The sequence below is a fragment of the Neopsephotus bourkii genome, unplaced genomic scaffold, assembly GCF_033783945.1.
Source record: "Neopsephotus bourkii isolate Nb327-2 ecotype Australia unplaced genomic scaffold, CSIRO-AGI_Nbou_v1 NB_1655, whole genome shotgun sequence".
Classification (NCBI taxonomy): Eukaryota; Metazoa; Chordata; class Aves; order Psittaciformes; family Psittacidae; genus Neopsephotus; species Neopsephotus bourkii.
In genome coordinates this window covers 7,146,736-7,162,481 of record NW_026902129.1, presented here as the reverse complement: position 1 = coordinate 7,162,481, position 15,746 = coordinate 7,146,736, and the positions used below count along the sequence as shown (strand labels likewise).

The window sequence follows — 15,746 nt, the reverse complement described above, 5'->3', positions numbered from 1 at the left end:
CGCCGAGCGGCAGGGCTGGGCCTGGCGCTGCCCGCCCTTTTCCTGACAGACTCCGCCCTCTGCCGTGCGCCGGCGGCGGGCGGTGCTGAGGCGAAGGGCTGGGAGCCGCCATGCGCTTCCGTGCTAAGATCGTGGACCTCGCCTGCCTCAACCACTTCAGCCGTGAGTGTGCCCGGGCAGGGGGACGGGAGGGCGGGCGGAACCTTCTGTACCAAGGAAGGGGAAGGGCGGTACGCGGGGTAGCCCCGGCCCGCGCCGTGAGGCCCGGACACCTTTACCGGGTGTGAGGGGGGGGAGGCAGCCTGAGGCGCTTTTCATGCAGTCCAGGCTGGTTTGGGTTGGAAAGGACCTTAAAGCTCATCCAGTTCGAACCCCCTGCCGTGGGCAGGGGCACCTTCCACTAGAGCAGGTTGCTCCAACCTGGCTTTGAACACTCCCAGGGATGGGGCAGCCACAGCTTCTCTTCGCCCTGAAGTATTTTAGGAGCTTCCGCAGCTGCGTTTGTGGAGACCGAACGCTCCCCTGGGATGAATGTGGGGAGCGGTTCCCGCTGTAACATTCCCCTTCCTTCCTCCGCCAGGTGTAATTAACACAATCGCCAAGTTAGCCAAGACCTGCACCCTGCGCCTGACTGTCAGCAAGCTGTATTTCATCCTCGCTGATAAAGTAGCCAATGGAGGTGTGGGTATGTGGTGTGAGCTGAACCAGGTAAGCCCAGGACACTCAACAGCCCCACGGCACTGAAGACCAGAGCGGGCAGTTGGGTCTGGTGTACAGGGTGGTTTATTGTCTGTGCAGCCCTCGCTTGAGATGTGCCAGGCCTGAGTCCTGTGTTGGCTTGTTCACTGAAAGCATTCTGCCTTTCAGGACTGCCTTTTGGTTACACAGACCTCATGTTTCTGGCTGGACATTCTATTTGGTTGTCACTTCATGTAAAACTTTGGTGTGGGCTGGCCCACAAGGGTCAAAGCTGGCAACAGGAAACTGTAACTCACTTCTTACACCCCTGGTTTTGAGGGCTGGTAGTTGTTAAGGAAGGATCTGAAACCAATACATTTAGCTTCAAGCAAGCGGCCTTTGTGCCTCTGCAGCCTGTCTTGACTCTTGCAGGTGATGCCAGGCACAGGAAAGCTTCCTGTTGTCCACGTTCCATACTAAGCGTGAGTTCTGATAGGTAAAACTTACCCTTCTGTTGTATTTTCATTTGCTGTGTTTTATTTCCCAACTTAAAAACCTGTAGGGGAATTTCTTCGATGAATTTCAGATGGAAGGAGTGGCTGCAGAGCACAATGAGATCTATTTAGAGCTGATGCCTGAGAACCTGTCGAGAGCATTGAAAACTGCCCACAATGCTAAGGCAGTGAAGATGAAGTTGACTAACAAACACTGTCCCTGTCTCAGAGTCGCTGTGGAGCTGGTAAGTGCAACCATGCTTTTATCTTCATTACTAAGAAAAAGCTTTTAGAAATCAAGTGCTTTTCCTAAGATCAAATAGAAGCTTTTGTTAATTCTAGAACAATAAAGGAAGAAAAATGCCATTTTCCATTAGCCTTTCGTGCCATCATGAGTGGTAGCACACCGAGCCAAGCTTGTGTTGTCCAAAAAGCAAGGAAAAGATGGTTGAAGAATGAAAGATATGTGCTTTAAACACCTTTTTCTGATGTCTACTTTTCTCCATTCCTTCATTCTCTAAATGTGTGGTTTATTGCTTTCTCACTGAAGCCATTAGGTGAAGGAGGTTTCAGTGTAGTTTTTGGCTCTGTTTTGCTTGTGTCTTTAATAGCAGACTGTTAGGAACCTATGGAAAACTGGAACTGAGTGTCTGTTGCACTCAGTTATAGTATTTCCCAGAGTGGCTCTGAAAAGTTTGAATTTAGAATTCCAGTTTTGTTTTTAACTGCAAGCGCATCCTCTCTCTTCTCTCAAGCCATCCTTAGCAAGCACCAGTAGGATTGTGACACATGACATTCCTGTGGGGGTTATTCCCAGAAGATTATGGAATGACTTCAAAGAGCCCAGTGTGCCAGACTTTGATGTAAGTGTCTTGTTTTATATTCCCTATGGAAAGGGGAGGTTGCAAGTGGAATGCTGTTGCTGTGGTGTATACTACCAGTGAGGTTTGGAGAGAAGCTGAAAGGAAAGAGGGAAGGCTGGAAGCTAGAGGTTTGGAGAGTGATGGGATATGGGTTCCATCTTGACAAGGGAGTCTCCAGAACCTGTAGAAACAGAGCAGATCATTACCAGTCATTGCTGTGATACTCAGGATGAAGGAAGGGAGGAGCAGAGGACTTGCATTGCTTAGGTAGGAGTAATTCCAAATCACACAGGTTTTGGCTGTTTAGGTACCAGGTGGCCTAAATAATCTGTTCTTTCTGAAATTCGTGGCCTACCTGGCAGAGTTAGGTCTATGTGTGTTTCCTCCTGATTTTTATATATCTTTTTATATCCTTTTTGGCTTTTAGCATACTTTTAAGGAAAGGACTTTGTGCAGATGTGCTCCTATTTGAGATTATGAATGTCGGTTACTTCTATAGTTGAGAGCATTTAAATTCTGAAGACGTAAGACTTCTAGAATTTAGAAACTTGATGCGTTTTGTTCTGTTATTTCAGCTTTCGCTGATGCAGTTCCAGAAATGATTACAGTACCATGGGGATTGTGTTATTCCCTTTTTGGTTGTAGTAACTGTTTCACTGCTCAGTAACACATATGTGGGTTCAAGTGAGAATCTGATCTGCAAAAACCTGTCTCTCATTTATTTTGAACACAGTTGGGATTGTATATCTGAAGCGATTGCCAGAGCAACGGCATGTTGGTATAATGGGAAAGAGTTCCTCTGTTCCTGAGACCTTTGCTGATTTCAGTTAAATATTGTGCTTCCTGCACTCAGTAGATAACAGACCCTAAAACAAGATAGGATTGAAGGGAGAAATAAATGCATCACATCCCAGTCACACATGAAATACTTGTGCCAATGCAGTTCTTATGTCTTTCTAGGTCAGTATTTACCTACCAGCGCTGAAAACAATGAAGAGTGTTGTGGAGAGAATGAGGAATCTCAGCAATAATGTTGTAAGTTAAAGCACTTGAGATGTGTGTCCTACAGACCTTGTTTTTTCCTGGACATAGCATGTTTCCCTGTTGCCCAAACTGGTCTGCCATGTTACATCTTATTTTGGGATAAGACATTGCACTAAAGGCATCTGAAGACTCTGTAAGGGTTGAAGAGAATAATGGGATTTGTTTTAGGATTAGCACTGAAGAGCTTGTCCTGGGCTTCTTGGAAGCTTTCCCTCTTTAAACTGAATCCTTGAAAGAATTGTGTTGCTACAAGCCACCCTTCATAGCTAGTAGAAAATTGTGGTTGTTGAGGAAGCCACCTAGACACTTCTGAGGTGATTTCATTAAAGAAATGCCCATTAAGTGAGTTGTGGCTGGAAGGTAGGTCTAACTTAAGGTAGACTTGAGGTGGGATTTAAAGGAAATCCTATGGAGAGCTCCTGGTTGTCAGCCTGTACTCCAAACGCTGACATGGTGGCTTTCCAGTCCACCCTGGCTTTGTGGAGTGCCGGTGCAAATGCAGGAAACCTTGCATTTCTCTAGCTTCAGTCTCCTATTTCTAAAGCCTTTCCTGAACCCATCAGCTTCCCAAAGCCAGTGCTTGCTGTAGAGGTACTGGAGAGCAATGGCATTTCTTTCTTTCCATAATTTCAGGGAGGTTGATCTAGGATACATCTCACAGGAATGATGAGAAATGCTTTATGTAGCTGAACTTTCAAATGTTCAAATCATCTTCAGAAAGTACAGTTGAGCTATGAAGGCACTGAAGTGTGTCTGGCAGCTCCTATTTGAACAAAGCTGCACTTCATTCTTCTGTAATTCTTCAGTGTGAAAGAGGCTTGCCTAAAACTGAGATTGGTTGTATTGCAGATGATTGAAGCAAACTTGAGCGGAGAAATGAACTTGAAAGTAGAAACTGACTTAGTTTGTGTAACAACACATTTTAAAGACTTGGGAAATCCTTCCTGGGGTAAGTTTCCAGGTTTGTTGCCTCTTGTGGCTGTCTGATCTCAGTGTGATGCTGATAACGGTACTTACCTTCTGGTAGTCCTTACAAAATAGCATCAAATACATTGAGTTATTTTCCAATGAAATCTTAAAAAGCGGCCAGTGGTTATTTCATGTTAGTGAGGGAATTCCAGTATCTTTAACCACTTGGTAGGAAGACTGGGCTTTCTCTTCCTTGTACTGCTGTTTCTGAAAACAGCCCCTTTCCAGCTGTTCAGTGATTATCAGGTGTGTTCCTATATGTTTTGCAGCTCCTGATGTTTTGACCAAGTGTTGTGTTCTTATGCTTTTAGCATTAGAGGATGGATGTCAGAGTTCTCAAGACAGAGATCCAGAAAGCATGGCTGAGGCTTGCATAGACATCAGGAAGCTGCAGCAGCTGCTTGCTGGACAGCAGGTCAACCCCACAAAAGCACTGTGCAGTAAGTTCAGCAGCTCTGCTTGGTAACTCCAGTAAAGGACAGATGTTTGCCATATTTGTCTCAGCAGAACAGCAGATCTTCTGTTTTGTCTGTTTGAAACTTGACTGGTTTTACTATACCTGAGGACTTCTAATGTTTCTTAAAGCCCCCAGTTTCTAACAGGGTTTTGTATTTGATTTTGATAACTTTGCATGCTTTTCCTGAGAACATCTGTGAGTTATGCTTTAATGCAGGTACTAAGAACTTCCTGAGGAAGATGTAAGTCATGGGTGCAGCATTATAGGCCTGTACATTACATATTTCCTTTTTGGTATCAACTTTCATAGATCCTTTAGTAATGCTTTGTAGACCCTCAAGGACTTAAATATTACAGGATGATATGTCTTGTCATCCTGCTATCAGAAGTGGTAAAACATTGTATTCTGTTGTTGGCATTGTGCAGAAGACACAAAGTATTTTTCCTGCTTTAAACTGGATTTGTGGTGTTTTTTTTCTCTTTACAGATATTGTAAGTAAAAGAATTGTCCACTTCATCTTGCTTCATGAGGATGTTTCGCTTCAGTATTTCATTCCAGCACTTACTTGAATACTTTGGAATCTCAGTAATTTTCCAACCTGAGGCCTTTTCCTTCAAGTCTGAAAACTTTCATGAGTTGCTGGAGTATTCTCATGTGATATGCTGTTAGATACAGACATTATATGGACATTATTTTCGTATTTATGAAATTATTCGCAACATCTCCTCATCCAGAAGGCCATTTCTGTGAAGAGTTACTTGCTATGAAAGATACAGCATTGGGAAACTGGCATATCTGAGCGTTATGGGCAGCAAAACTGAAAGTTGCATGTGCTTCTGGGATGCTTTGAGATGCAGGGAAGGTAGGGTGTTTTCACAAGCATAAAGGTAGACTTGGCCTCTGGAGCTGCTGCTGGGTGTATCCAGTATTGGGCAATACAGCTCCAAGTTAAACTGTCATATTTCTGTGGAGCAGGACAGTGACAGATTGGTATCTCCTTATAGTATAAAAGTTATAATTGTGAGAACATTTATCTTTTGTTAAAAAAACAAAACAAAAAAGAACCACCCCAAAACCCCAACCAACCACCACAAGGGGCAGTAATACTGGTACAGGTCAGGAGTATGCAATGAAAGATCCATTTCATGTTCTGGAGGGGAGGACACTAAACACACCAACAGAGGTGAAATCTCTCCAGGGATTTCTTACCCTTCCCACTTAACTAAAGCACAAGGATGCAGCTCATCCCTGCAGTGCTGTTGATGTGTACATGCTGATCAGAGGGAAAATAATACTCAGTTCTAAACCTGCTGTCATCTGTGAATCCAGTTGTCAGAGTCCTGAGAGCAGTATTGGGTCTTGGTGGCCCTAAGCAGCCTCACCAGGGACCCTTATCCACCCCCTCTCCATGGGCGCACAGATCCTGTTTCAGCTTGGGCTGTGGTATCCTGTACTCCTTTACACTATGTTGTAGGTGGGCCAGGGCCCAGCCCTGTTCCTGGATTGTTTATTGAAGCCACTTGCATGCCTGTGCTACCTTAATTTTGCTGAGCCAGGATACAGTACAGGACTGTTTACTCTGTTGGTGAAGGCAATGTTTGTGACCTCTTACTGATAGGTACTTGGAGTAGTTGCTCCTGAACATGAGTACATAGCACACAAGGTTGTGTGTGTACTTTTTATATGTTTACTGGAAGTTTGTGCCTTAACTTTAATCCGACACCTGTTACATGAATACCTATGCAGCTGAGAGCTTTTGCTTTGTGAGTCATTTTAAACTGACAAGTTCCTACATTGCAGTGGTGTATTTTGGTTCCGCTTCCTAAGGGAACAGTGCTGCATTTTTTTGTTCTGTTCAAATGTTATCCATGCATGTAATTCTGGTCCTTCTGATCACTCAGTTCTTTTACAGCATTCTAGCTCTCCTGTCCTCTTCATCCATTTTGCATGGAAGTGCTGGCTTGTAAGTAAAATAAAAAGGCACTTGGACACTGTAAAGCATCACACAGGAAGTTGACATTCCAAACAGGAGGCAAATAGAAGAAATGCTGAAGTTATATTCAGCTTATATTGCTGAAAGTGATAGTTTTGCTTCTTTTTTTTGCAGTAGATTTGCTGGGTTGACTTTAATTCTTTGAATTGATTTCAGGGCAGTGTGACTGCCATTGATCTATATTTAAATCACAGTATTTTCCAGAAACATTCATTGAAATAGTTATTCTGGGTGCAGTGCAAGCTAAGTTACTAACAGAGCACAAAGCCAGGTTTTTACAGAAGCTTGTAATACTGATCTGTTGATCTTTTGAAAGCTAGTGAAAATCCTTCACTACTCATTATATATTGCCTAAGATATCCTGACCCATTTTGTATCAGACACCGTATTGATTTCCTATTGCAGGGCTTTGGTTTTCAAGGAATCTTTACATGTAATTGTTGACTGCCTATTTTTACATGCTACCAACCTCTGCTATCTTGTATTCCTTTCACCCTGTTTTTAAAGTATGTCTTAGAGGAGCTTGTAAGGGGGTGAGAGCATAGAATTCCCTGAACCAACCACCAGCTGCTAAGTTAGTAATGAAAAATAGTAACTTTCTTTACCAGTTGTTTCATTCTGGCTCCAGGGGGTTAATACAGCAGATTATTTGCTCTGACATTTCACATGTTATCTCACTCCTGGCGTAACTGACTTTTAAGTTCTGATGCTGCAGTATCCGCTGTGGTCTGACGTTTAATGGTACATCCATTTAATTGAACTTCCTCTGATTTGGAACACCCAAGATTCTGTCAGGTCTAGATAACAAGAAAAGAAACTTGAATTCTAACTATAAGATAGGGGATTTAGACAAGATGTTGGCTCTGACCCACCCTCTGTCTCAGGGACCAGAAGATGCGCTCCATCACGCGCATCCAGTCCCATCTGTCTTGTTCTGGCATAAGCCTTACACAAGCAAGTCCCTGGCAAGTCTTCTGCCCTGCTGAGAAAACCCAGGAGGAAGTTAAATATGCGTTATGTGGCTTTTAACTTGCTCCTGGGTTTCCAGATGTACTTGCTTCTAAATTCACCTCCATGTTTAACTCTGCCTGGCTCTGGGCAATTTTTCTATCTTTGTATTGAGCCACAGCAGTTGTTAAAGAGCTCAGGCCCTTCATGAGCCTTGGATTTGATTTTTGACTCTCTTATATCTTCTATGAAACTTTATGAAGCTCTGCATTTGACCTCTGCAAATTTACATGTGCCACTTCAGTACTGGGTTATATTCATCACTTAGGAGGCAATAAGGAATTCAGAGAATGGTGGCAAGTTTGTGAGTTCAGTTGAAACAAGCATTTCAAGAGACAGCCATGGAAATTGTTCTTAAGTAGCTTCAGGGAACAAAGAATTTCTAGAAGATCCTCAGATCAATTGTATTTCTTCACATGCAAACGGGCTCTGTCCAACTCAAAGTTAAATCTTGCTTTGAGTGTGTGTTTTGTGTGTTAGGCTTTTTGGTTCCCCACCTCCACTTGAAGTCTGTAACAAGTGCTAATAATGTGTAGCCATGCAGTGGCTGAATTAAGCGTCTGACAAACTGAATCCATTTGGCACTTTCTGTAACTACCCAAAACACATCTTACAAATTCATCATCTGAGAACACTTAACGTACCTTCAGACCTATTTCACATAGTTCATAGTTGCCCTAGTATAATGTTGTGTATTATGGTTTCCAGTTTACATTTATAAGGTTAAATTCTGTAGCCACTACTCAGGTCTTACTAGACAAAGCTTCTGCATTGTTAGGCTCAACTCTTTGCTGAAGTGGGTAGCTAAAATCTCTCTTCAAGGAAGCGTTTTTATTTGATCAGTGAACTGATACAGAAACTTACCTATAACCGTTTGCTTTCCTTGCCTTCTGGTTGCACAGTACTATATTACTGATCCTTATTTTTATGCTGCTTTAGAAAAAGACTGCATATGCTCTTTTTTGTTAATGCCACAGCAATGTAAATTTTGATTAGAAAAAGAAAACAATAGAGGGTGCTGTAGAGCTGTAGGAAAATGCTTTCCTCTGCTTTCCAAAGCGAAGTGAAGTTAGGAACAAGCAGTGGCTCTCAGATAATGTTTGTAAGAGGGTGTGATTTTTGTTGTAGTCTTCTATAAATGCCATTTCTCAGATGGGCAGGTGGCCAGTGACTAAATGTAAGACTGGAATTGTTTAGATTTTGTAAGCTATGACGGAAATACTGTTTCTAGAGCAAGCATCATGAATAACCCAGTAAAATCATGTAGGCAGACCCTGAGAGATGCAACTGAACTGAGATGAGGTGACTAAATAGTTTACAGAATCTGGACTTAAGCCTCTCTGTTCTTCATCTATAATACAAGAATCTGTACTAACAGCTGGGTGCAATATGGCAAATAAATGCATGAAGGATTTCCTGGGCATTTGGCTTCTCTGACAGCAGCTAAATCACTTCATAGGTACTTACTCAGGGTCATCTTTATTCATGTGCATGGGCTGGTGCTGTAAATGTTTTGTTATCCTTTCCTTAGGTGAGAGGGCATGTGTTCAAGTCCTAGTTCATAATTACTTAATCTCACTCTGTGATGTACTGTTGGTGACAATCTGAAGCACAGTTTCTTGTAGTAAAGGAATGCTGGACTTCCCCACTGTTTGTACCAAGGCATTGACAAATTAGTTGATTTTTCTTCTACTTACCAGATACAAAGGCCATATTCTCTGAGCTTGTATGGGTTACTGTCATGTCATCTACCTATGGAAGATGCCAAGCTGGAGCTCAAAGTAATGTGGTCTGGTATTCAAGAATCAGAGAGACTTCCAGCAGTGGGAATTGTGGGGTCCTAAATGTACTCAGTCAAATGTCAGAAGTCTTTTCCAAAAGTGAAAACAGACATTTATGTGTTATTTAATACAAGCAAAAAGTAAATCACTCTCAGATCTTAAAGCATTTTAAGTGATGTCCACGCATTTGCTGGCACTTGTGTAATTTGCAGCAATAACTGGGAACAACTTTAGCCTTTGTTTTACTCAAAGGAACTGTCAGTGTTGCTATCTGCTGGAAAACTTCACTTACCATGGTCACTTGGGTGAATTAATCACTCCTCAAAGAACTTAGAAGCAAACTAGCAACTCAAGGAATTACCTTGTAATATTGTGAAATAGCACGGTATCTGTACACAGGTATTAGACTTCTGATCAGCTCATAGGTATCTGTTAATTTATAGTGGCCACCTCACAGCTGGCATAAATCAGCTTAGTGCATTTGAAATCAGTGGCTATGCCAGTTGATGCCAGCTGAAAGATACGGCTTTGAGAAGCTTTCAGTGGTTTGGAGCAGGGAGGCGGCACAGGAACCCTCTGCATAGATCTCGGTTGTTACATTTCTTCTGGAAGCTGAAAATAAATCACAAATTCAAGTCATGACGTTTGTATTTCCAGAAGGCATTGGCATTCCTGATGAAGATACAAACACTGACATGCCACTGGCATAGGGGTTTTGATTTGGCTTGGCTTCTATGACACTAATGGTAGCTATTTGACTAGGTCCCTTAGAGGGGGAATGAGTGATTAATTCCCTCAAGTATGGTATGTGTGGCTACAGTTGCCAATATTTTAATGATAGGGCCACAAAACCTTATTTCCTTCGTTCTGTGTTAGCCTGTGAGTTGCAAGGGGTGAATGTATTCAGAGAGTGGAGGCTGCAGAGACCCTATGGTTTTGGATTTTTCTTTTATACAAACGAGACTAGTTAATAAATGAGCTTCTATTTGCCTGCTTGCATGGGTGGCATGAAAATCTCATCACATGCAGACAGGGTGCTCCATGTGATCACCACCACTGTAGGCTTGAACTAGAGGGAAGTAATGCCTCCCTAGGGATCTACTATGTACTCAAACTCAAAACATCTGTACAATATATAGCGAGGCCATTTGGGTCTGTAGGGTGTTGCTACATGTTTCAACATGTTCTCTTTTCCATCCCACTTCAAGCATATCCTTAGGAAGTCCACTGACGTGAATGAGAGCTAAGGAACACTTCTCGGTTTGTGTTCTTAAAGTGGCATTCTCTGCACCTTACAGATTTTGGGTTGGTTGATGATGAACCTGTGCTTGTTTGTATTACAGACCTTTTGTATTGCCCTGCCTAAATCTGGATTTTCAGCCTTCTCTGTACTGAACAATTAGTTCAAAAATACGTGTGTGTGTAAAACTGAAATACAGATATTTTAAGTTTTAAAGTAATGAAACAGAGACACTTGCTTAACTATCTGCTGCTGCAGCAGAAAGTTCTTAAATACAGTCAGTTACACTTAGAAACTGGAGCCTTGAGAGGTAATCTCTTAGACAGAGGCATGGTTTATTAGTAGGAATTATCTCGTGTGGTATTATGTTCCACTATCTTCTGTTAAGGTTTACAGGAATAGACCTATGGGGTTGTTATGTTGAGCTTTGTGTGAGAGAAGTGAAGACATTGGAATTTCCTTATGTAATCTAAACCTACTTTATTTAGATATAGACAATGACTTCATGGAAAAAATAAACATAATGAAAATGAGCTACTGATAACTAGAAGACTAAGCACAGGACATGGTGCCAGGACAGCTCTATAAGTCATCTTTCCCTTGGGATAAACTACTTGGAGAGAACAGAACTTGAGATGAGACCTTGACTTTGTTTGGTTCTTTGTCTTGCCAGATCTTCCAAGCTTATCTTGACATGATGAAGAACCCTGCTTCATCTCATAGCCCCTGAATCTAGCATATGTCAAACCAGGGATGTCTTCAGAGCAGGCAGTACTGAGACCTTCATTACTGTGTTGACAAAAGGTTTTCTCAATAACCTGATGGTATTGGGGTGTAAGTTTCCAGGTTGTAGGTCAGGAGGCAGTGACATTGCTGGGGAAGAAGCTTATTTAAGTCTAGAGGACTAGGGCAGAGGTCTTTTGAGGTACATGGCAATTACTGTATTTCTGTAGGTGAGGGACCAAGAATGGAAGATCTCATCTGAGAGGAATGAAGAATAGGAAAGCTGCAGCAGAACTGTCTCTGCTTCTCTCTTCTCTCTGCATTGATAAATTGAAATGAGGAATGGGCAAAGTTACTCCATCAGGGCAGCAAGAGAGTTTCCCATTTTCTTCATGTCTGGTCAACATGTCAAAGCCTAAAACCCTCACTCCTGCCTGCCTTGACAGAAGACCAGATGCCACATTACATTTAGCTGGTGTGTTTGCCCCATGTCATGAACTTCAAAATGAGGAGACAAAATCAAGACTTGATAGACCTTGTAACCATATTAATGTAGCCAAATAGCTCTTATATTTTAACTCCCACCCTGGCATGAGAGGTGCACTCTGGTCCTCCTTAAATAGATGTCTCGCTTAATAGACATTTACAGTGAACTCTTGCCACAATAAAGCATTATTACTCGTGCAACCAGCAGTTCAGAAGTGTAAGCTTCTCCAAGATGTGTAATGAGCAGACAAACATTTGCGCTCTGCAGTGCTTTTGAGAAGCAGGGAAACAGGCTCAGCCTCATTACTGAATAAGGGCAGCACTCGGAAATTCTATGGGAGAAGCAGAATCAGGTTATTTAGTGGGTATTATGGGGGGAGGTATTCACAGCAACTTCTCCAAACTGAAAAAGAAATTCGGAATTTCAAACTGGAAAAACAATATTCCTGAAAAAGTAAAAAAAGGCTCCTTCAACCTCTAGTGCTTTTCTTCAATGCTCCTTGTTGGCAATTTGACAGTTTTTTCTCTCGGGCAGAAGCTCTTGGGAGGTAAGATCACAAAGTGCTTTGTTGCTTTGAGTGCCTTAGTAGAATTTGAACAGACAACTGTGGAGAAATGTGGGATCAAACCTGCAAATGTGTATGTATTTCAGGAGCCTCTGCAGTTGGTGAAGGCAGCTGGATGTCCCTGTCACTGTAACTTTCTGCTCCCTGCCTTTCATTTTTGCCCAGTAGTTGGGGTCAGTGCTTGTTCCATTTGCTCCCCCTTTGAAGCCCATTTTAATCTTCATCACCTCCCAATAAGTGAGATCTATATCCCTTCTCCTGCCGCACTATAAAATTACCTGCTCAGATTGCTTAAAGTAGCATCTGTGACCCTTTACTTCACGAATCAAGCAATATGAAGAGGAGTTCAACTTTTGCTGCAGAAAAGCCAGAAAACAGCAATCAGTGAGATTCCTTTGTAGACTTTGTCCACATTTGCAGCTTTTGCAGGCCCTGTGAGGCTGTTAACATTTGGCCAGTGAGACCTGCAGTTAAACATGGGCTCTAGAGGCTCATCAAGTAATTTTCATGCCAGCTCACACTATGTGTTCAAGCTATGCAGATCTCTTGGAAAGAATCAGTCTTAAGCATTTAGAGCAATGAAAGCTAGAAGGCATTAAACCTCAATGTTTATAAAATACTAATAACATACAATAAGCAGAAAGTATCTAGATTCACTAAAGACACAGAAGGGAGAGAGGATTTAGTTCATGTTCATGTAGGTCTGGTTCTATTAAAGCCTATGGGAAATGTCCAGATATATCCCAAACCTGAGAAAATGACATTTTTATATGGTACAGTGATTAAGGAGCTTTAGAATGGATGGTAGAACTGAGTCTTTTTCATGTCTGGCTAACTGCATCAGAGCATTTATACTACAAAAGTTAAATAGATGATAATCTTTTGTTTACTTTTTAAGTAGATCCTGTTTCTAGGGGGAAATTCAATCTATCTTAATTCATTTATTCATTACAGAAATGCATGCTATGTATAAATGCTAAATGAGTGGTGGAGGTGGATGGGGGGAGGTTAGTGGGAGCTGGCTGGGATTTCATAAACACAGTTACCACAGAGAAGCAGTGATGTGCAGCCCAATGGAAACAGCCAAGACTGAATCCAAGATCCTGTAAATTTATTCTCCTTTCCTTAAAATGTACACTGTGTTCTGCATCAGAATGACCACCTGCTTCAAAAACTGTATGATTACCTCAATGTGTTGATTGTTTCCACATTTTAACAAACCCACTCTGATGCCATCAACAAAAAGATGATTAATACTGAATATTTTAGGGTAGTAAAATTCAATTTATGTATCAAACCTAAGTGCACACAAATGTATTAGAAGCATGAAGTGATAAGCATTCTACACTGTTCCCCTGGGTCCTCTTAACAAAAAAAAATGAGATTAGGGTCATTACTTATCCCTGAACAAATGGGACTGGCCGATCAAAAGATTTTATAGGTGCACTTCTTTCATCTCAGGCTTCAGAGGTTTTTTGTTGCAGAATCAACAGGTAGTGGTCCTTAGTTACACTAAGGTGTTCCCAGGCAGATATAGCAGTGTGTAAGTGCCTTAAAATCACAACACCTTCTCTGGGCAGAAAACAAGCCAAAGGTCTTTGTGTCATGCATGTCCTCTACTTCCAAGAGAACAAAGGGATGGATGGCTCAAAAGTATCCAGATGATAGTAGCTTGTGAGCTGTATAACTGTAGTAATTAATGTTTTCTTTCCTTTTTGCTTAGTCTTACACACAGCAGTTGCCTACCCACCACTAAGAAATCATTTTGGGGCTGATTCTGGCATCCTCTCTGTCTTCAATTGTCTCTTAGACAAAGGCCACATGTCCTTGGCCATGAGGAATCACAACCTGTTAATAAAAGACCTCTGCTCTGTCTTTCACTGGGAGAGTGGTATTTTCCTGTCCTCACTGGCTTCTGATGCGCTGTTTAAGCTGTTGTATCTCATGTGTTTAATGAGAACTGACTGTAGCTTCCTGATCATGAGGCAGTATTCATTCTAATGGAGTTGGTAGAGGCAATCAAACATTTGTTCAAAGGGCAGGTCCCCAAAAGTGCAGTCTATCAAGATTAAAAGTTTAAACCTTGTTTTTAATATCTTATTATATATATATTTAAGGGAAAACCTTAATGTTGCCCAGGAGGCTTAAAGTATGTGTAACAATTTTGGTTATCATTCCTACTCAAAACAAATGCTCCATCTGTTACATGCTGTTGCTGGAGTGGGTCAGGTTCTCTTCAAAGACGTAAAGCCCTAGAAAGGCCTAGAAAGTCAGTTTCTGTTATTTACATGATCTAACCGTTTAGTTCAAGTCACTAAGTTTGTAACAGCTGCTGAAGTATTTCAGGCAAACGGCTATTTCTACTGTGTTTTATTATGTCTGATGCATCCCCACAGCCACCCAAGAATGATTGCATTAGCAGGTAGAACAGTAACAGAGAGTTACAATCTGCATTTGGATGGCTATTACATCATTTCTGAACAATTCCACACGTTTCTTTTAATGTGATTTCAGCAGCCTAAACCGGGGGCAAACTCAGAGGACTGGATGGCCATTCTGCATCTGGTTTCTGTTACTGAGAAGCTGACGGACACCATTTGCTCAGACTGCAGAGAAAAAGCTTGGGGTGGGTTTTTGGGTTTGGGCTTTTTTTGTATTTAAGACAGACTGCTTTTGCTTGCAGCATCTCAGGCTTGAGGTAACACAAAGCACATGTTACTTCCTTCCAGATGTGTGTGACTGTTGTTAAAATTGTTCTGTGTAGCACTTAGTCGTGTACTTTAAATCCATTCTTGAGTTACTGTTTCAATATTGGAATACATTAAGGGGCTGATACAAAGCCTGCTGTAATCGGTGTGTGTCTCCCTGACTTTACTGCATGTATCAGCTCCTCAGCCCTTGCTGAGGTTTGCTCACAGAGTCTGTGAAAATATTCCTCATTTGTCTGTTGTTTCACTTGCAGCTTCCCAACTGTGTTAAATTACTCTATTAATGGGTGCCCCGAGTTAAGGAAGGCCACAGAACTCTTTTAAATAACAAATAAGGGGAGCAGCGTATGTTACTTGTCACCATGATGATCTTTACCAGCTGCTTTTTGTCTGAAGTACAAATGCCGTTGACGAAGGTACCCCAAGACTTTGTTGACACAAAGGGCAAAGCTGTTGCTGCACACCAGCTCTTGCCAGCAGAATGAGACCTCCAGATGCCAATGGTGACTTCATCTTCCAAAGCTGGGTGTGCACTGGAATTGATGTTTGGGGCTGAAGTACACAAAGAGGTTAAAAGATTATTGGCTCTTCCCCAAAGGGATTGCCAAACAACCTAACAACCCCTGAAGACAGAGAACAAAATCTCCTTGCTGGGTAATAAACTCCACAAATGCATGGATTCTGTTAAATTTGGGGCCAAATTCAGAGAAAGCCACCTCCAGTCTGTGGACATGCA

The 15,746-nt window shown here is 42.0% G+C and overlaps 1 protein-coding gene across 6 annotated transcripts in view; it reads left to right on the top strand.

The window, feature by feature from the left end:
• HUS1 (HUS1 checkpoint clamp component) overlaps nt 1-11,730 on the top strand; it is a 51,644-nt gene extending 39,914 nt beyond the window's left edge. The window contains exons 2-10 of one of the 6 annotated variants that reach the window (XR_009728715.1): nt 97-162; nt 581-708; nt 1,241-1,417; nt 1,928-2,035; nt 2,996-3,070; nt 3,929-4,028; nt 4,360-4,488; nt 4,992-5,367; nt 11,016-11,060. Coding sequence is in view for 2 of the 6 variants with exons in the window: in XM_061374991.1 (XP_061230975.1) it covers nt 111-162; nt 581-708; nt 1,241-1,417; nt 1,928-2,035; nt 2,996-3,070; nt 3,929-4,028; nt 4,360-4,488; nt 4,992-5,074 (852 nt within the window). In the remaining 4 variants the exon portion in view is untranslated. Of the gene's footprint in view, nt 1-21; nt 163-580; nt 709-1,240; nt 1,418-1,927; nt 2,036-2,995; nt 3,071-3,928; nt 4,029-4,359; nt 4,489-4,991; nt 5,368-11,015; nt 11,061-11,200 lie in introns of those variants that run through there. The other 5 variants (XR_009728716.1, XR_009728717.1, XR_009728714.1 and 2 more) reach the window with 5 other exon arrangements.
• The last annotated feature ends 4,016 nt before the right edge of the window (nt 11,731-15,746 follow it).